At 43.1% G+C, this 20,470-nt stretch overlaps 1 protein-coding gene across 1 annotated transcript in view; it reads left to right on the forward strand.

Annotated features, from left to right (window-relative positions):
• NECAB2 (N-terminal EF-hand calcium binding protein 2) overlaps positions 1 to 20,470 on the forward strand; it is a gene marked incomplete at both ends in the record, with an annotated part of 152,207 nt that overhangs the window by 58,310 nt on the left and 73,427 nt on the right. Inside the window, 2 exons of the mRNA XM_083370720.1 lie at positions 3,635 to 3,743; positions 18,414 to 18,439. Coding sequence (XP_083226846.1) covers positions 3,635 to 3,743; positions 18,414 to 18,439 — 135 coding nt within the window. The remainder of the gene's footprint in view (positions 1 to 3,634; positions 3,744 to 18,413; positions 18,440 to 20,470) is intronic.

The following is a 20,470-nucleotide window of genomic DNA, read 5'->3' on the forward strand; positions in this document are numbered from 1 at the left end:
CTTTCCCAATTTTGAACCAATCAGTGGTTCCGTGTCCAGTTCTCACTGTTGCTTCTTGGCCCGCATATAGATTTCTCAAGAGACAAATAAGATGGTCTGGTATGCCCATCTCTTTAAGGACTTGCCACAGTTTGTTATGATCCACACAATCAAAGGCTTTAGCATAGTCAATGAAGCAGAAGTAGATGTTTTTCTGGAACTCTCTAGCTTTCTCCATGATCCAGCGTATGTTAGCAATTTGATCTCTAGTTCCTCTGCCTCTTCGAAATCCTGCCTGTACTTCTGGTAGTTCTCGATCCACATACTGCTGGAGTCTAGCTTGTAGAATTTTAAGCATAACTTTACTAGCATGAGAAATGAGTGCAATGGTGCGATAGTTTGAACATTCTTTGGCACTGCCTTTCTTTGGAATTGGAATGTAAACTGATCTTTTCCAATCCTGTGGCCACTGTTGAGTTTTCCAAATTTGCTGGCAAATTGAGTGTAGCACTTTTACTGCATCGTCTTTTAAGATTTTGAATAGCTCAGCTGGAATACTGTCACCTCCACTAGCTTTGTTGTTGCTCAGCTTTTCTAAGGCCCACTTCACTTCACATTCTAGGATGTCTGGCTCGAGCTCAGTGACCACCTCATTGTGATTATCAGGGACGTTAAGCTCATTCTTGTATAATTCTTCTGTGTAATTTTGCCACCTCTTCTTAATCTCTTCTGCCTCTGTTAGGTCCCTGCCATTTTGGTCCTTTATCATGCCCATTTTTGCATGAAACGTTCCTTTCATCTCTCCAATTTTCTTGAAAAGATCTCTGGTCCTCCCTATTCTATTGTTTTCTTCTATTTCTTTGCATTGTTCATTTAAGAAGGCATTCTTATCTCTTCTAGCTATTCTTTGGAATTCTGCATTCAATTGGGCATATCTTTCTTTTTCTCCCTTGCCTTTCGCTTCCCTCCTTTCCTCAGCTATTTGCAAAGCTTCCTCAGACAGCCATTTTGCTTTCTTGCATTTCTTTTTCTTTGGGATGGTTTTGGTTGCTACCTGTTGTACAATGTTGCGAACCTCTGTCCATAGTTCTTCAGGCACTCTGTCTATCAGATCTAATTCCTTAAATCTATTTGTCACCTCTACTGTATATTCAACAGGAATATGATTTAATTCATACCTGACTGGCCTAGCGCTTTTCCCTACTTTCTTTAATTTAAGCCTAAACTTTGCAAGGAGAAGCTCATGGTCTGAGCCACAGTCAGCTCCTGGTCTTGTTTTTACTGACTGTATAGAGCTTCTCCATCTTTGGCTGCAGAGCATATAGTCAATCTGATTTCTGTGTTGACCGTCTGGTGATGTCCATGTGTAAAGCCGTCTCTTGGGTTGTTGGAAAAGAGTGTTTGCTATGACCATCGTATTCTGTTGACAAAATTCTATCAGCCTGTGCCCTGCTTCATTTTGTACTCCAAGGCCAAACTTGCCTGTTATTCCAGTTATCTTTTGGCTTCCTACTTTAGCATTCCAATCCCCCATGATGATAAGGACATCATTTCTGGGTGTTAGTTCTATAAGGTGCTGTAGGGCTTCATAGAACCGGTCAATTTCATCCTCTTCAGCACTGGTGGTTGGGGCATAGACTTGGACTACTGTGATATTGAATGGTTTGCCTTGGATTCGAACTGAGATCATTCTGTCATTTTGAGGATTGTATCCCAGTATTGCTTTTCCTACTCTTTTATTGACTATGAAGGCTACTCCATTTCTTTTGAGGGATTCTTGCCCACAGTAGTATACCTGATGGTCATCTGAATTAAATTCACCCATTCCTGTCCATTTTAGTTCGCTGATACCTAAGATGTCAATGTTTAGTCTTGTCATCTCTTGTTTGACCACGTCCAGCTTTCCTTGATTCATGGATCTTACATTCCAGGTTCCTATGGAGAAAAAATCTTTACAGCATCGGACTTTCCTTTCACCACCAGACATATCCACAGCTGAGCGTCCTTTCGGCTTTGGCCCAGTCGCTTCATTCTTTCTGGCGCTACTAGTACTAGCCCTCTGCTCTTCCCCAGTAGCATGTTGGACGCCTTCCGACCTGAGGGGCTCATCTTCCAGCGTCATATCGTTTTGCCTTTTGGTACTGTCCATAGGGTTTTCATGGCAAAGATACTGGAGTGGGTTGCCATTTCCTTCTCCAGTGGATCACGTTTTGTCAGAACTCTCTGCTATGACCTGTCCGTCTTGGGTGGCCCTTCACGGCATAGCCCATAGCTTCATTGAATTACGCAAGCCCCTTCGCCACGACAAGGCAGTAATCCATGAAGGGGAGTCTCAACTTACAACCATTCATTTAGCATCCGTTTCAAGTTGCAACAGCATTGAAAAAAGGGACTTACGACCGGCCCTCATACTTAACAACTGTCACAGTATTCCTCACAGTGTTGTGATCAAAATTTGGGTGGATGCTTGGCAAATGTCATGTATTTGGGATGGTTACATGGTCCCATGGTCATGTGATCACCTATTGTGACCTTCCCACCTGGTTTCTGACAAGCAAAGACAGATTTGCTTAATGACTACATGATTCACTTAATTGCAGCCATTTGCTTAATAACCATGATAATAAAGGTTGTAAGATACTCAGCCAACAACTGCCTTGGTTAGCAGTGGAAATTCTGATTCATCTAGGACAGGGGTCTTCAAACTTGGCCCTTTTATGACTTGTGGACTTCAACTCCCAGAATTCCTCAGCCAGCATGAGGGAACTATGTCCCTTTTATGACTTGTGGACTTCAACTCCCAGAATTCCTCAGCCAGCATGAGGGAACTATGTCCCTTTTATGACTTGTGGACTTCAACTCCCAGAATTCTGGGAGTTGAAGTCCACAAGTCATAAAAGGGCCAAGTTTGAAGACCCCTGATCTAGGACAATTTGTTAGGAAATTGCTCCTCAGTTCTAGGTTGCTTCTCTCTTTGGTTAGTTTCCATCCATTACTTCTTGTCCTGCCTTCAGGTGCTTTGGAGAACAGGTTGACCCCCCTCTTTTTTGTGGCAGCCCCTCAAATATTAGAACCCGGCTATCATGTCACCCTTAATCCTACTCTTCATTTGACCAGACCTGTCTTGTCTAAATCTAATGTTTCTTTTTCCAGTCTTAAGCTTTCTTTAAGTGAGGAAGGACAATTATTATTGTCTTGTTTGCAGTCTTAGACTACAAACAAACCACCGTTACATGCCATAACAGACATTCCTCTAGGTTGATCTGTCCAAACCAGAATGAACCAGAATGATCCATTAATGGCAGTCTTTCTACAGCAAATTCCTTAATAATATCCTCCATGATTTTGTCACTGGTTACTTCATGTAAGGATAAAACCATCTGCCTGGCACATAATTTATTTAGAGACCTCAACAGTGCCCAAAAGCATAAACCAAGAAGCTGCCTTTAGACCAAACTGGACTATCATTCTATCATTCTATCATTCTATAATTCAAATAGACAAGGGATTTTCCTTAATGCCAGATTGGTATCCATCCTAGATTGTGACCTTGGCTATTGCACCTCTTTGTGTTGGTTATGCTTCCCCTCTGTTTTGCACCCACTCCCCCTTTTCTGCTGTTAATCCCTCACATCTTCTGTTCTATTACTTACAGATGATGGGAAATTGTCCTTGGAAGAATTCCAGGCCTTCTTTTCCGATGGGACTCTTAACGAGGAGGAGTTGGAGAAACTTTTCCACACCATCGATTCTGACAACACCAGGTGAGTCCCTTTAGATTCATTAACCGCTTTGCCCCATCAAGACAGGCGCTGACTTCTCCATCTCTTCCTGGACTGAGCTGACGTATCAACAGTGATGGTAGAGCCATTGAAAACTCTGTGCACAAAGAAGCGAGACAGGGAGGACTCTGTTGGCACATGGTGACGGGGATGTTCTTTTGAGATTGTATAAGGTCAGGCCTAAGTCCAAAGATGACACTGTGAAATCCAATTGAGTCCAATTCTTTATTTGCTTCCATCTAATAGACCAGGCACGTCAAACTGCTGGCCTGCGGGCCGGATGCGTCATGCTGAAACTGTGCCCACCCCGTTGCCAGCAATGGGGAAAAAGTCGCGATATATCACGCGACGTCATGTGACATCACAAGTTTGACATGCCTCTAATAGACAGACTCTTGCCAGAGAAAAGCTATAATCTTCTAACAGTTGTACTCTGAGAGATCTGAGGGCATGGCTGTCCTAAACGTTTTCCTTCTGCCCTCATCTGGACTGTGCATTCTCTTGTCTTCGGTCCTTTTCTGAAATGTGCTGCCTCTTTCCTGGAAAGCCGTGGTGTGATTGCCAAGATTCCCCACCCTTCCTTCTCCAGCTGTACAGTCCATCTCACAGGGGCACTGTTATTACATGGGGCTGTCAGTTTTTTTCCAGACCTAAAGTGAGGTTTAGGGATGATTGTACATTCTTGAGTTGCTTGGAGCTAAAATATCTCCAGCAATGCCTTTTATCTTATGTCTGGGCTTGTGTCAACGGTGCTAAGAATCCATAGGTTCTAGTCAAGCTGATTAATTGCTTATGTCTATATACAAGAATCTAATCAGCTAATGGTCAGCACTAAATTGATGCTGGATAAGAGTCAAGAGAATTCAAGAGGATTTGGACTCAGATCGCTTGTGAGAATGTTATGACTCTAGGCTGATTCCTCTCTTGACTCCTCCCTCAGGCTCTGCCTGGCCTTCTCCTGTATTTTGAGATGCTCAGGCAATATGGAGGTGCTGATAGGAATGAATGAAAGGTCTTCAAAATTTAAACTTGTAAGAGGAATTAACTGTAAGAGGAAGTAGCTGTAAGAGGAAGTAGCTGCAAGAGGAAAGAGGTAAAACAAATAGGTAAAATTAAAACAGGAAAACTAAAACTAACTGAATAACAGAAAAGAACCTATTGTTCTAAGAACCCACACAATAACAAAGAACTCAAAAGCAAGTCAAAAGAGCATGCCCAATATGCGACTGAATGTTATCTGACACACCTTGCGTACATTGTCTGCTCATTTAAATGCACATGCAATGTGTGATTTAGTATGTTTGGGGAGGGTAGCAGGAAATATGTAGAAGGCGGTTGGAGAGAATCTCATCTCATAGTACCTCAGCCAATGGAGAACGAGGAGGGATGGACGGCCGGGTGTAGGGAATATATACAGATGTTGATGTGAGATGATGAACTTTGGAGAGATCCAAGATTTGGTGGCTTCTCTCCCCACTTATTGCCATAAACAAAACAAGGAGGTCTTCACTGTGTCTTGGTTATGGGTTATTGGTTGATGGTCAGGCGAATTTGCCACTGACTGCAAAGGGAAGTAGCCAGGAGCACAGACGTTGCCAAGGGCGTTGGGGCAATTGATCACACAGAGAGGGGTTTTTGTGTTTGTGGTGTCCCGCATCTGGAATGCCTGGGCTAGAGAGACATGCTGGGAACCTACACTGACACCTTTGGCAAACAATGACATTTGCTTTTCTATATGCATTTCTAGGAAAGGGACGCGGTGGTTCAGTGGGTTAGGACGCTGAGCTTGTCGATCAGAAGGTCGGCAGTTTGGTGGGTCGAATCCCGAGTGCCGCGTAACAGAGTGAGCGCCTGTTACTCGTCCCAGCTTCTGCCAACCTAGCAGTTCAAAAGCACGTAAAAAATGCAAGTAGGAAAATAGGGACCACTACGGTGGGAAGGTAACAGCGTTCCGTGCGCCTTTGGTGTCTAGTCATGCCGGCCACATGACCACGGAGACGTCCTCAGACAAGCGCTGGCTCTTCAGCTTTGAAACGGAGATGAGCACCGGCCCCTAGAGTCGGAAACGACTAGCACGCATGTGTGGGGGAACCTTTACCTTTACCTTTATGCATTGCTATATTTTTAGGCTCAATTAGATTTTGAGTACTTTCTCTGTATTGGATTTTATGTTTCCTATAATTACCTTTTTAAATTTTGTAATTGCCTTCCATGGTTTGCCCGTTTGTCATTTGTCATATTTTTTAAAGAACTTTTCAAATCAGTGGTTTACTCTTCAGAGAAAGATCTATATATACTTATAGTCATTATCCGAATATAGTTGTGCTATATTTTAAGGCTTAATTAAAGTTTCATTACCTGAATCGTGAGCCTTCCACTGATTGAAAGTCTAATTTAGAGAAGTAAAAGAAATATGTAGTTTCTTTTCACGAAAAATGACACAGTCACAAGAAAAGAATTTTTTTCACACAAAAGCTGTGCAGGGGAAAAAAATCTGCTAATATCCCATAATTCAATTCAATGTAGTCTAATAAAATAAAATATGTAAATGATGCTCAGAAAAAACAAACTGGTATTCATGGAAAAAACAATCTTGCATCTTTAAGACCTTGTTTTTAGAGCAGGAGAAATCTGATGAAAGTTTTCTGGCTAAATGTAGAATCTTCTGCTTTCAGCGGCAGGAAATATAGCCAAGGAATTTATACACGAACGTTTTCTGTTTCATAATGTTAAGTTATTTGGGTTTTATCTTATTTTCATGCCTTTCGAAGAGAAAGAAAACCACATTCTACCCACCTTATCCGAAACATAAGTTCAGCTACACTCAAAAGACCAGCTTAGAACAATGCAGTATAAAAAGTAAATAAATAATATGCAAGTAGTCCTTCACTTACAACAGTTCATTGTCAAGAGTGAAAATTTGGCAGCTACGTGGCTTTCCGTTTTCATCTTGCCATTAGAGTAAAGGGGGGGGGTTGTCAAGGTGTTGCTTTTGAATGGGTTAGTTCAGGGGTGTCAAACTCAATTTCATTGAGGGCCGCATCAGCATTGCGATTGCCCTGAGGGGGCTGGGTGGGTATGGCCAGGGTGGGCATGGCCTACTGGGTGGGCGTGGCTAGAGTGCATGTGGCCTACTGGGTGGGCGTGGCCAGCTGTACATCGTTCGCATCAAGGGTGCCTATGGGGGCCTGGGCAGGAGTGGGACAGATCTGAGGGTCTCTGGCAGGAGGAGGGTCTCTGGGCCAGGGCCAAGGCAGTGGGGGCTGTTCCCTCACTGTTTCCAGGATGGTTTCGCGGGCCGCATGAAACCACTTCGCGGGCTGGATCTGGCCCCCGGGCCTTGTGTTTGACATGTCTGGGTTAGTTAGTTAGAGAAACGAAACCTCTTCAGTTCTTGAAGAAGTTTACTGAAGCCGGCAGTCTGGGAAACTTTCAAGGACATTCTAGCAGGTGTGAAGAGGATAGCAGATGGTTCCCATAACACAGATAACTTTTTTACATGAGCTACATGGACATGTGGGGTGGGGGGCAGGGGGGGTTGTTGGCTGGGAAAGTCAGTGCTATATGCTATTGTCTGATGCCTTGGGATATTAGAGTTAGTTTTCCTTCACCTTCACCAGGCCGTGTATTCAATAAACAGTAAGCTTTTCAGGAACAAAAATAATCCTGGACTTTTATTTGGATACTTGAGCCATTCATGAGATTCATCTAGTGATCATTCCAAGTTACAACCGCACTGGAAAAAATAACTTATGACCATTTTTCACACTTATGACCATTGCAGCATGCCCATGGTCACATGATCAAAGTTCAGATGCTTGTCAACTGACTCATATTTATGACGGTTGCTGTGTCCCAAGGTCACGTGATCTCCTTTTGCGACTTTCTGACAAGCAACGTCAATGGGGAAGCCAGATGGACTTAACAATCGGGTTACTAATTTAACAATGGCAGTGATTCTCTTGACAACTTTGGCAGGAAAGGGCATAAAATGGGGTAAAACCATGCAAAGCCAATCATCTTATAGTTAAGACCAAGGGTCTTCAAACTTGGCTCTTTTATGACGCGTGCCTGGCTGAGGAATTCTGGGAGTTGAAGTCCATAAGTCATAAAAGGACCAAGTTTGAAGACCCCTGATCTAGGACAATCTGTTAGGAAATTCCTCCTTACTTCTAGGTTTGCTGGCTGAGGAATTCTGGGAGTTGAAGTCCATAAGTCATAAAAGGACCAAGTTTGAAAACCCCTGGTTAAGACTATCACAGTAGGGGCTAAAAGCCAAAGTAATATTTTTTTTAAAAAATAATAATAAAAAAAAATCAAAGCTATGAAAATATATAATTTCTGGGCCAAACTTAACCAGAGATAACATGAAGATGCAGATAAAATTAGAAGCAGGATAAAATTGCCCTGTATAAAATGTACTTCACAGTGCATAGAAGCAGAAAATATCTGTGCACATATAAATAGCACTCACCGAAGAGGAAAAAATATACATCTAAAAAGCAATTAATTATGACAAGAAATGCTAGTAGAAAAAGCTGAGGGAAAAAAAACCCAGTTAATGCTACCCAACCTGGTGTAAGTGAAAAAGTTTGAAATGTATTTGGCCTTTCTTTCAGACTCCAAAACGGCAGCACTTTCTTTCGGTTTAGATGAGTAGATTGAGAAGCAATTGGGTTTTTATCTGGTCCGGCAGAGAGAAATCTTCTGTTAAGCAGCCAACAGCGTCTCCGGCTTTCCATGCATCAGATATTACAAGGAGGATTTTTTAAAAAAATCTTTGGCTTAAGATTTTCTATCCAGATTAACTACACATAAGAGACCATCTGTAGCTCAGGATTGAACTTGGTCCTTGGTGCCCTCTGAGCTTCGTTGTTTGCTTGCAGACGTTTCATTACCCAACTAGGGAACATCATGTTCTGTACCAGCCTACTACCGGCCCTGCAGAAAAGGCAGGGACAACCCCCTTTACAAGAAGGCAAGAGGCTGGAACTAAGCCTGCCAAATTTATGGACACAAAACAGAGCAAACAGAGCAAAACAAAACACGAACCATGAAACAGGAGCTATTCAAACGGTTGCCTTCAGCAAACCAGCCCTCCCACACATTCCCCTTTTAAACAGTTCAAGGCGTGGCTTCTCTCTGCCTCCTTCCGAGGTGCCCCATTGCCTTCCTCTGTTTACTCCTGATTGACTGCCTCCTGCGTTGGGCGTCCTTGAACAGGGCCAGCTGTGGGTCATCTTCATCCACGCTGTCAGGCTCACACAGCTGGGTCTGCGTCGTAACCAGATGGGAGGGGCCTGGCTGAGGGCTCTGCGGAGCCTCAAGGCCATCATCAGCAAGCTCTTCAACACCCCCCTCCTCCTCCTCTGAGTCGTCCGACCCAACTGCCGAACCCACAGGCTGACCCTGAATCACAACACATCATCAATGCTAGAAGGGAATGAGGTCAACCCAAGTCTATCACAAAAAGGTCACTGTTATCTGGAACTTAGGCAACAAATTAACCTCTCATTTCATTGAAAGAGTGTGACCCTGTCGCGCTTGTTCTGAAAGTCTTCCGTCACTTCATCCATCACTGTTTCTCCTCCATCCTTTTCCTTAAAGATTACTCTTAATAATTTCACATTTTAAATAATTCAGAGCCTATTATTGTCCAGAATTCCCTCCTACCATCCTCACAGTAGGAAAGCTGGATAATGTTTTTGTGGCCCACACTGTTCAGCAATGTAGCCTCGTTCTCACTTCCCAGGTTAGCAATTAGTTGAAAATGTGTTTCTGGTTCAGACTGCATGTTTCTTTGAATATTGCAAAATTCAGGCGCAGAGCTAAAAAAATTCTCCTGAATTCTTGGGACTGTGCTTCAAGTGGGCAAGAATCAGGGGAAATAAAATGCATGAAGGCAAATTTGGAGGAGGTGATTTCGGGAATCATCACCTTGAGATCTTACTTAGGTTTTTCTTTTTTCTTTGATGGCTTACAAATTTATTATTATTATTTATTATTTTATTAGTTGAATTTATATAATTAAATTAAAATTAAAGGGTCAAATTAAAGGGTCATCTTTTGATTCCTTGTTTTATGAGACCCTGGTGTCTTCACTGCAGCCCTTCTACCACCATCTGAAAACACAACTGCAACATTGCTGTCTTCCCACAAGGAGTGGGCAGGGATGTATTGTTTGTTTGTTTCTTCAACAAACTGACATGGCTGCCCAGCTGAGCCAAAGGAATTCTGGGCCACAAAGAAAGATAAATTTTCAGTACGGTACAATTCCAGGATTCAAATCAATTCAGAGTCTCTAGTCCCGTGCTGGCAAACCTATGGCACGTGTGGCACAGGTGGCACCCAGAGCCCTTCTGTGGGCACACACGCTGTCGCCCCAGTCCTAGGCCTTCAGCTGGGTTTTATAAAACATTTTCGCTTTAGGCCTCCGCAGCCGTAGGCAAAAAAAAAAAGGTTCAATCAATCAATCAATTTCAACTTCTCACGGGGGAAAAAAAGTTCTCACAAAGTTGGAATTGATTGATTGAACGTTTTAGTCCCACCCAGTTTGCCGTTACCACTGCAGCCATCCCCACCCAATGGGCCATGCCTACCCAATGGGCCATGCCCACCCAAAGGGCCACACCCACCCAAAGGCCACGCCTACCCGGCACCCAACGATACATAAGTGGGTTTTGGGTTGCAGTTTGGGGCACTCGGTCTCTAAAAGGTTTGCCATCGTTGCACTAGGCTACTGTTGAGGGAGGGAAGAGCAGGGTTGGACCATCACCATCTGGAGAACATTGCTACAACGCCTGTAGGGGAAAGCTTTTGGAGGCTATGGGAATTTTGATTGCTAAAACAAAAAACAAAACTCAGCTTCCAATGAGGTTCCTTCTAGCAGCCAAAGGAGAAAGGGTCACGGAGGGAAAGGGCCCAGTGATCAGTTGGGAAGGGCAATTCTGCACAGTGACATTTGAAAGCACTGTGGATCAACTGCCTTCCTTGGACTTTTGAACAGAACAGGATAATAAGAGTTGGAAGAGATCTTGGAGGCCTTCTAGTCCAACCCTCTGCTCAAGCTGGAGACCCTATACCAGGGGTAGACAACCTTGGCTCTTTTATGAATCATGGACCTCAACTCCCAGAATGTCCAGTCTCTTCTTAAAAGCACCCACAACCTCTGGAGACAAGTCGTTCCACTGGTTACTTGTTTCTTTAGTTTTTGGTTGCTTCTCTCCTTGATTAGTTTCCATCCACTGTTCCTGGTCTTGCCTTCTGTTGCTTTGGAGAATAGGTTGACCCCCTCTTCTTTGTGGCAGCCCCTCAAACATTGGGACACTGCTGTAAGTGGTCCTTGCAGATACAATTACCTCAGCACCCTCTCTGTCACATGAGCCAAATTCAGGCTTTTGGCAACCAACGTGTATTTATGACAATTGCAGCATCCTGGAGTGATTCACTTAGCGACCATGGCAAAAAAAGGTTGTAAAATCAGGCATAACTCACTGAACTCCTGCCTTGCTTAGCAATGGAATTTCTAGTTGCAAATTGAAGACTACGTGTACGTTAAAACGCTCCGTATCAAACATATTAAAACAACGTTGAGAGCGAGAAGCATAACAGCTGCCATAGTCAGAATGTAAGTGATGTGTATGTCATGATCTCATTTGCAAGATGACATAATGACCTGCCTAATCACGCATTAGTCATGCAAGTGTCATGGGTGGGAAAGAAATTTGAATGAATGAATGAATGGATGAACGAATGAATGAACAAATAAATAAATAAATAAATAAATACCATCATCATACCTTGTACCAGGTGCCTATGGGAACTGTGATAGAAAATATTAATTAAGGCACCAATTGTAAAATAATTAACTTTTAAACATCTTGACCAATTACACTGGAGAGAGAGGGGGCCGGGTTCTGTGATAGGTGATATATTAAAAGAAATTAAAATATGGGAGAGGGCACAAGTTCCAAGGCAGCGATCTTTCTTATGACATCGCTTTCCCAATATTGTTGCCTGTAGCAACAAATCATTGTGTGTTTACCTTTCTTCCGAGTGTCAATTATATCATAGCTATTGTCAGTCTAAAAATAAAGCTGGTAAAAGAAAAGATTTTATATAGTGTCTTTCTCACCCGCCCTCTCTAGAGAATTAGCTTTTGGAATTCTATATTTAAAAATGCTGATAATTCAATTATAAAACAAAAATAAAACCCTAAAAACCAAAGAACATTTATTTATTTATTTATTTATTTATTTATTTATTTATTTATTTATTTATTTATTTATTTGATTTATATACCGCCCTTCTCCCGAAGGACTCATCCCCCCCACCAAAAATAAAACAGACTATTAAGCTACTTAGTTTGTAAGAGGCAATTTGATGCCTTCTGGAATCACAAGATTGATACCGAAAAAGTTCCCTTTTCCTGTTGCATACAGGATCTTAGAAGCACTGGCAAAACCATGATTGATCACATTCTAATTCCTTTATTTGAACATATTCTACAAGCGTGAAGACAATGTACCTTATAAACAGAAAGAAAATAAATGTGCTTTTAGAATTTCTGTAGCCTCAGTACAGTACGTTCTCTCCATACTGTATTCAACAAAGGTTGGGTCAAAGGCTATTTAACAAGAGAACTCAAAACCAGAGTGATTTCCCATTCAATTAATCATCAGCTTGTTAGAATTAATTATCATCTTCTAAGTCTTCTCTTAGACTTAACAACAACAACAACAACAACAACAACAACAACAACAACAATAATGTCATCTAGTCCAACCCCCTGGTCAGGCAGGAAACCCTATACCATTTCAGACAAATGGCTGTCCAGTCTCTTCTTAAAAACTTCCAGTGTTGGAGCATTCACCACCTCTGGAGGCAGGTTGTTCCACTGGTTAATTGTTCTAACTGTCAGGAAGTTTCTCCTTAGTTCTAGGTTGCTTCTCTCTTTGGTCAGTTTCCATCCGTTGCTTCTTGTCCTGCTTTCAGGTGCTTTGGAGAATAGCTTGGCTCCCTCTTCTTTGGGGCAGCCCCTGAGATATTGGAACACTGCTATCATGTCCCCCCTCGTCCTTCTCTTCATTAAACTAGACATACCCAATTCCAGCAAATGTTCCTTATATGTTTTAGCCTCCTGTCCCCTGATCATCTTTGTTGCTCTTCTCTGTACTCTTTCTAGAGTCTTAACATGTTTTTTTATATTGTGGTGACTGAAACTGGATGCAGTATTCCAAGTGTAGCCTTACCAAGGCATTATAAAGTGGTATTAACACTTTACGTGATCTTGATTCTATCCCTCTGTTAATGCAGCCTAGCACTGTGTTGACTTTATTGGCAGCTGCAGCACACTGCTGGCTCATATTTAAGTGGTTGTCCACTAGAACTCCGAGATCCCTCTCACAGTTACTACTTTTGAGCAAAGTACCACCTATACTATACCTGTACATTTGGTTTTTCTTGCCTAAATGTAGAGCCTTACTTTTTTCACCACTGAATTTCATTTTGTTAGATAGCGCCCAATGTTCAAGTCTGTCCAGATCCTCCTGTATCTTAAGCCTATCTTCTGGAGTGTTTGCCATTCCTGCCAGCTTGGTGTCATCTGCAAATTTGATGAGTTCCCCATTTATCCCCTTGTCCAAATCGTTGATGAAGTTGTTGAAGAGCCCTGGGCCCATAACAGAGCCCTGGGGCACCCCACTACACACTTCCTTCCATGTAGATGCAGTTCCATTGAGGCCCACGCGCTGAGTATGGCTGGTCAGCCAGCTATGAATCCATCTGGTGGTGATACTATCTAACCCACATTTTTCTGTCTTATCAAGTAATAGGTTGTGGTCTACTTTATCAAATGCCTTACTGAAGTCCAAGTAAATTATATCCACAGCATTCCTCTGGTCCATTAATTTTGTCACTTCAAACAGTATCTTGTAGATCATTCTGATTCATCACTTGCATCAATTGAGCCTCGACTTAACTCATCCTTTTGAAACTCAACTGTTTGAAACAGCTCACTTTCTCTTAGAAAATGGTCTGATCGGTTAACTTTTTATTTTATACTGAATTCTAAAATCTTCTCCACAAAGAGCCTTTGCCATCTGGTAACTACCACAACTGCTACTCAGAAACGAGGGACAATATTTATTTTAATTGCTTAATTCTAATTGCAATCTGCCCAAGCGCAGAACCGTTGGTCTAGAACATGGGTGTCAAACTCGCCGTGTCACATGATGTGTGGTGACCTATCGTGACTTTTTTCGCATTGCCAGAGCCAGGGTGGGCGTGGCCTCCACATGTCGCAACTGGCCTTCAGGCCGGCAGTTTGGCTGGAATGCAAGTCCTGCCATCTCTGAACATTGATTGTTTAGCTGAAATAATGAGACTTGGAATCAGATTCACATCCTGAGAAACCTCTTGTCCTCAGTCCAAAGCAAGTGGCATATTTTCTTGCTTCAACTTTTTCCAGCATAATATCTGGGGGGAAAAAATCTCCTGCAGTTATATCAAACTTGCTGTCATGCAGCTTCTATAAGCAACCTCTGTTAGATCAAAATGTAATAGGACCAGCTTTTGAGAACTGTTTCAGGAAGGAGAATGTAAAATCAACCAGGATGTGAGGATGTTTCTTTTTCTTAAAGCGGTCTTTCTGATCCTCAGGAAGTTTAAGATACGTGGATTTCAACTCCTAGAATATGTTAAGACTTGACGTCGGAACCTCTTAAAATTGACAAGCTTGAGAAACATGGTTTGAAAGTTTGCGACAAGGCAGTCTGAATTTCAGTACCATGGACAGTTCTGGACCAGCTTATGACAGTTAAGTTAGTAACATGGTTGTTAAGTGTATCTGGCTTCCCCATTAACTTGGCTTGTCAAAAGCTGAAAAGATGATTGCAAAAGGGGACCACATGACCCCAGAACACTGCAACCTTTGTAAATGTGGGTCAGTTGTCAAGCACCTGAATTTTGATCATGTGACCATGTGAAGATGCTGCAAGGGTCATGAGTGTGAAAAGCAGACATAAAACACTTTTGTCAGTGCTATTGTAAATAATCAAACTGCTGTAAGTTGAGGACTACCTGTAATAAAACTGGCTACTTTTTTTCCATAGCAAACAAATTATGGAGTCTTATCAGATATAACATTCAACACAATTAACACAGTCATTTGAACTCCAGTAAAAAGGTTAAAAACCATGGAGCATTTATTATAACTCTATTGAGTAGCAGCAATTATACAATGATGAATTTTTTCCCCCAAAGCTGTGCAGAATTGAAATGTTCTTGGTTTGTATGTGTAAAAAATAGATGCACGCAGGACTGCATATAGGTCTGTAAAAATTGAAATAAGGAGATTCTCAGTGATGATATATGATATGTGACCTAAATCATTTTTATTGGTGGGTAGATAAAGTGTACATTCAGTAAATGAAATGTATTATTTTTTAATGTGGTGTTCTTGGATAAAATTCCCACATCCCACTGGCTGTCCTTGTCAGGCACAAAGTCTCAGGACACACCTTAAGTTCCAACTAAGCTGATTTATTGCTCATGCCTATACAGAAGAATCTTGTCCTATTAGTGGTCAGCGCTAAATTGGTGCTAGATAAGAGTTAACAATTCAAGAGGGGCTGGACCTGGACCTCTTATAGGAACATAAAGATTCTAGGGTGAGTACCCACTTGACTCCACCTCCAGGCTCTGCCTGTCCTTCTCATACACTGCCAGAGAATAGCAGTTTTAGGGTATTCAGCTTTGGCAACTTTATATATCAATTCTATTTACAAGAATAAATGAAAGTGTGTGTGTGTGTGTGTGTGTGTGTGTGTGTGTGTGTGTGTGTGTATTGATCCCTTGGGTAAAACAAAATGGCCAAAAAAATTATCCCAGATGAAGAAAGAACTGGCATAATTTTATTTATTCCTTTATCAAACTTGACTGCGGAGAAACATTTTTATTGGCAAGCTAAAGAATGCAATTCCTATGCACTGCAAGAAAAAAAAATCAATTCTTCCAACCCTAAGGAAAGATATTTCGTCTTAGATTCTGGTAAGCTAAAAGAGGAGGAGGAGGAGGATTTTCGATTTCCATAAAAAATGGAAAAATAGAGAGTTGGGTCAGCCCTGCGTAAATCTATAATAGAATCATAGTCTTGGCTTTCGTCTCAGATCTTAGGTATCCTTAGGAATCTTCCCTTCCTCCTCCTCAGTGAAAAGGATGTCCTTTTCCTTGTTCTGAAATATAATTTGAGCTTAGGAATTGACCTGAAGGCACAAACTTGTTTAAAGAAGCTTTTGAACAAGGATGTTCTGTACCAGCCTACTACCGGCCCTGCAGAAAAGGCAGGGACAACCCCTTTTACAAGAAGGCAAGAGGCCTGAAATAAGCCTGCCAAATTTATGGACACAAAAGCAAACAGAACAAGACACGAACCATGAAACAGGAGCTATTCAAATGGTTGCCTTCAGCAAACCAGCCCTCCCACGCCTTCCCCTTTTAAACAGTTCAGGGCGTGGCTTCTCTCTGCCTCCTTCCGAGGTGCCCCATTGCCTTCCTCTGTTTACTCCTGATTGACTGCCTCCTGCGTCCGGCATCCTTGAACAGGGCCAGCTGTGGGTCATCTTCATCCACGCTGTCAGGCTCACACAGCTGGGTCTGCGTCGTGACTGGGTGGGAGGGGCCTGGCTGAGGGCTCTCATCAGCAAGCTCTCCAACCCCCTCAGCAACCTCTCCAACACTCCCCTCCTCCTCCTCTGAATCGTCCGACCCAACTGCCGAACCCACACGCTGAGCCTGAATCACAACGTGTTGTATAGCGTGTTGTATAAAACCAGCCATTGCGGTACAGAAACCCTAGTTTATTGGCTGGTATCCAGTCTTGGCTGGGATATTCTGAGACACCTTAAAATGGCTAAAGTTGGGACACACTGCTGTAGGGACGTACCCATCACCCTGCCCAAGACTTGGGAGAAAAGCTAGGTTTGCAGTGGATATTTGCAGCTTTCTGAAGTTTTCCCCATTGTTGTGATTCAGGGTCAGCCTGCGGGTTCGGTAGTTGGGTCGGACGATTCAGAGGAGGAGGAGGGGGGTGTTGGAGAGCCTCCAGAGGATAGCCCAGAGGCTCCGCAGAGCCCTCAGCCAGGCCCCTCCCATCTGGTTACGACACAGACACAGCTGTGTGAGCCTGACAGCGTGGATGAAGATGACCCACAGCTGGCCCTCTTCAAGGACGCCCGACGCAGGAGGCAGTCAATCAGGAGTAAACAGAGGAAGGCAATGGGGCACCTCGGAAGGAGGCAGAGAGAAGCCATGCCCTGAACTGTTTAAAAGGGGAATGCGTGGGAGGGCTGGTTTGCTGAAGGCAACCGTTTGAATAGCTCCTGTTTCATGGTTCGTGTTTCTGCTTGCTCTGTTTGCTCTGTTTTATGTCAATAAATTTGGCAGGCTTAGTTCCAGCCTCTTGCCGTTTTGTAAAGGGGTTGTCCCTGCCTTTTCTGCAGGGCCAGTAGTAGGCTGGTACAGAACACCCATTCGTTATAACAGCTTCACAACTAAGGCTGGAAGAAAGAGTTAAATCTGAAAAAAAGAACTTGAAGGTAAAATGACAATGCATTGGGGCTGATGGGGTTTTTTTCTTTCTCATTTTCTTGGTGTGTTTTTTTAAGGACAGATGGATTGGAAGTTACTGGGCAAGACAGAGCTGTCAATCACAGGCAGCATTGGAAACCTTATCGGGATAAAAGATTGTGCAAAAACATGAGCAAAGGGAGGTGAAAATAGGCTTGTCACGGAGTCAGTTGATAAAGCACTTCTGCTTATCTCAAACCCAGTGGCAACTGAAACAGTTGGGTGGGCTGGTTTGGGAGGGGGAATGAACTTCATATGAGGAAGATGGTGACCCAGCCAGCTCATTTTTTAAAAAAGAATTAAAATATATGATTAACACACAATATACTTGTAACTCTAAAACAAAAATAAACAATAAAAGCAGCCTGAATATGGAGCCCATAAACATCCAGGCTGCAATAGCACTTAGACTCATATGACACCCCATAGTGCTTTACAGCACTCTCTGAGGGATCTACAATGCCAGCATATTGCCCCCAGTAATCTGGGTCCTCCTTTTACTGACCTCAGAAAGATGAAAGGCTGAATCAACCTTGAGCGGGTCAGAATTGAACTCCAGGCTGTGGGCAAAGTTTGCCTGCGATACTGCATTTTAATCACTGCACCGCCACAGCTCTACATGTATGTATGAAAAGCAATATATCAGGGCTCCAGAATTTCTGAACACCCAACTATATCTCCAGCAATATTGTGGCAAGCATTATCTGCCCAGGGAAGAGATTACGGCTTAATCGATTATCTTGCTATTCGTGACTTTGTTAGCAGAGACAACAAGACTCCGTTCTGCTCCGATCCACTGTAAAATCAGTTAGGACCAGTGTAGGAACCCTTGTTCTGAAAAAGTCCTGGCACGTGACTTTTGAAAGCTAGGTTTCGAAGACAGCAGCGTGGTGTAAACGCCTTCAAACACGTCAGCAAATTCTTTCTGCCTAACTGGTTGTGAATTGCTTAGAGTTAAATTTTCTACTCCCCCCCACTTTTCTTTCCTGCATTCTCATTCTTTTCTTTTTCTTCTTTCCTTTCAAGTAACGTGGATACCAAGGAGTTGTGTGGTGAGTACCTTTTATGTCTTGATTGCACAATGAATGCTGGTTTGCCGTTTGTTATTTTAATGCAGGATTGGCCAACCTTGACAACTTGAAGATATGTGGACTTCAACTCCCAGAATTCTCCAGCCAGCCAAATCTGGGAATTGAAGTCCACAAGTCTTAAAGTTGCCACAGTTGGACACTCCTCTTTTAACAGGAGCCGGTAGCATTTTGTCAGGATGGGGATCAAAATAGATGTGACATTCCAGTTGAGACCCCATCCCTTTGTACCTGTCTGTACCTATAGAACAGGGCTGGAATTGTTATACGCTGACTTCCTTCTTACTCTGAACACTTTATTAAATTCCTGCAGGGCATTTACTGCTCAAGGGAATATATGCACATACCAAGTCTGCACATACCAAGTATTGTCTTAGCATGTTATGTGAAATAGACCAGCATGTCAAGCAACTGTCAGGTTTACTGATGTGGGGGTAACATGCAAACAGATGAAACAAACACAGGAACCTAGGTATCAGCCAGCCGTGTGCTGCAGCTGCGAAAAAAACTAACACAGTCCTAAGATGCATCAACAGAGGGATAGTTTAAAGATCACCTGACATGATAATACCACACTGGTGAGGCCACACTTGAAAACTGTGTTTAGTTCTGCTTGCCACAATACAAAAAAGTTGTTGAGATTCTAGAAAGAGGGAAGAGAAGAGCAACAAAGATGGTTAGGGGTCTGGAGGCTAAATCGTATGATGAACAGTTGAGGGAACTGAGTATTAGCCTATCAAAGAGAAGAGTTAAAGGTGACATGATAGCAGTCCTCCAATATTTGAGGGGCTGTCACAGAGAAGACGGGTGTGTGTGTGTGTGTGTGACCTCTTCTCCAAAGCACCTGAGGGCAGGACAAGAAGCAGTGGAGGGAAGTTATCAGAGAGAGATCCAGCCTAGAAATAAGGACAAAATTACTGAAAGTGAGAACAATTAATCAATGGAATGACTTGTCTCCAGAAGTTGTGGATGATCCAACACTGGAGGTTTGTAAGAAGAGATTGGACAACCATTTGTCCGAAATCATATAGGGTTTCCTGCTTGAGCAGGGGGTTGGACTAGAAGACCTCCAAGATCCCTTCCAACATTGTTATTCTATGTTCCAGTGGTGGGATTCAGCCAGTTCGCACCACTTCGGCAGAACCGGTAGCTACTTTTATGTTTCCCGGGCTCAGAACGGACTTCCGGAAGCGGCATCCACACAGAGAACCGGTTTTTCACATGTATGAATCCCACCACTGCTGTGTTCTATGTTCTCAGCCCTTACTTAAAGGTCCTAAATGCAAGCCTGTGTTTGCAAAATGTAACAAAAATGGTTTCCTAGTCCCATTTTAGTTGGACAGATGGTTTAGAGAGTGTCCTCATCCATATAGCAGTTGTTGTTGTGATTCAGGGTCAGCCTGTGGGTTCGGCAGTTGGGTCAGACGATTCAGAGGAGGAGGAGGGGGGTGTTGGAGAGCTTGTTGAGGGTGTTGGAGAGCTTGCTGATGATGGCCTTGAGGCTCCGCAGAGCCCTCAGCCAGGCCCCTCCCTCCTGGTTACGACACAGACCCAGCTGTGTGAGCCTGACAGCGTGGATGAAGATGACCCTCAGCTGGCCTTGTTCAAGGACGCCCGACGCAGGAGGCAGTCAATCAGGAGTAAACAGAGGAAGGCAATGGGGCACCTCGGAAGGAGGCAGAGAGAAGCCACGCCCTGAACTGTTTAAAAGGGGAATGCGTGGGAGGGCTGGTTTGCTGAAGGCAACCGTTTGAATAGCTCCTGTTTCAAGGTTCGTGTCTTGTTTTGCTCTGTTTTATATTAATAAATTTGGCAGGCTTAGTTCCAGCCTCTTGCCGTTTGTAAAGGGGTTGTCCCTGCCTTTTCTGCAGGGCCGGTAGTAGGCTGGTACAGAACAGCTGTGTTTTTTATTTCTGAAGGTTCCTGGCCTATGCAATGGAGTTTGGGGCTTTATCTCCAGAAGGAGTGGCTTTGTCCATTTCTCTTTCGAAAGCC

The sequence above is a fragment of the Vipera ursinii genome (assembly GCF_947247035.1).
Source record: "Vipera ursinii genome assembly, chromosome: 10".
NCBI classification, from domain to species: domain Eukaryota; kingdom Metazoa; phylum Chordata; class Lepidosauria; order Squamata; family Viperidae; genus Vipera; species Vipera ursinii.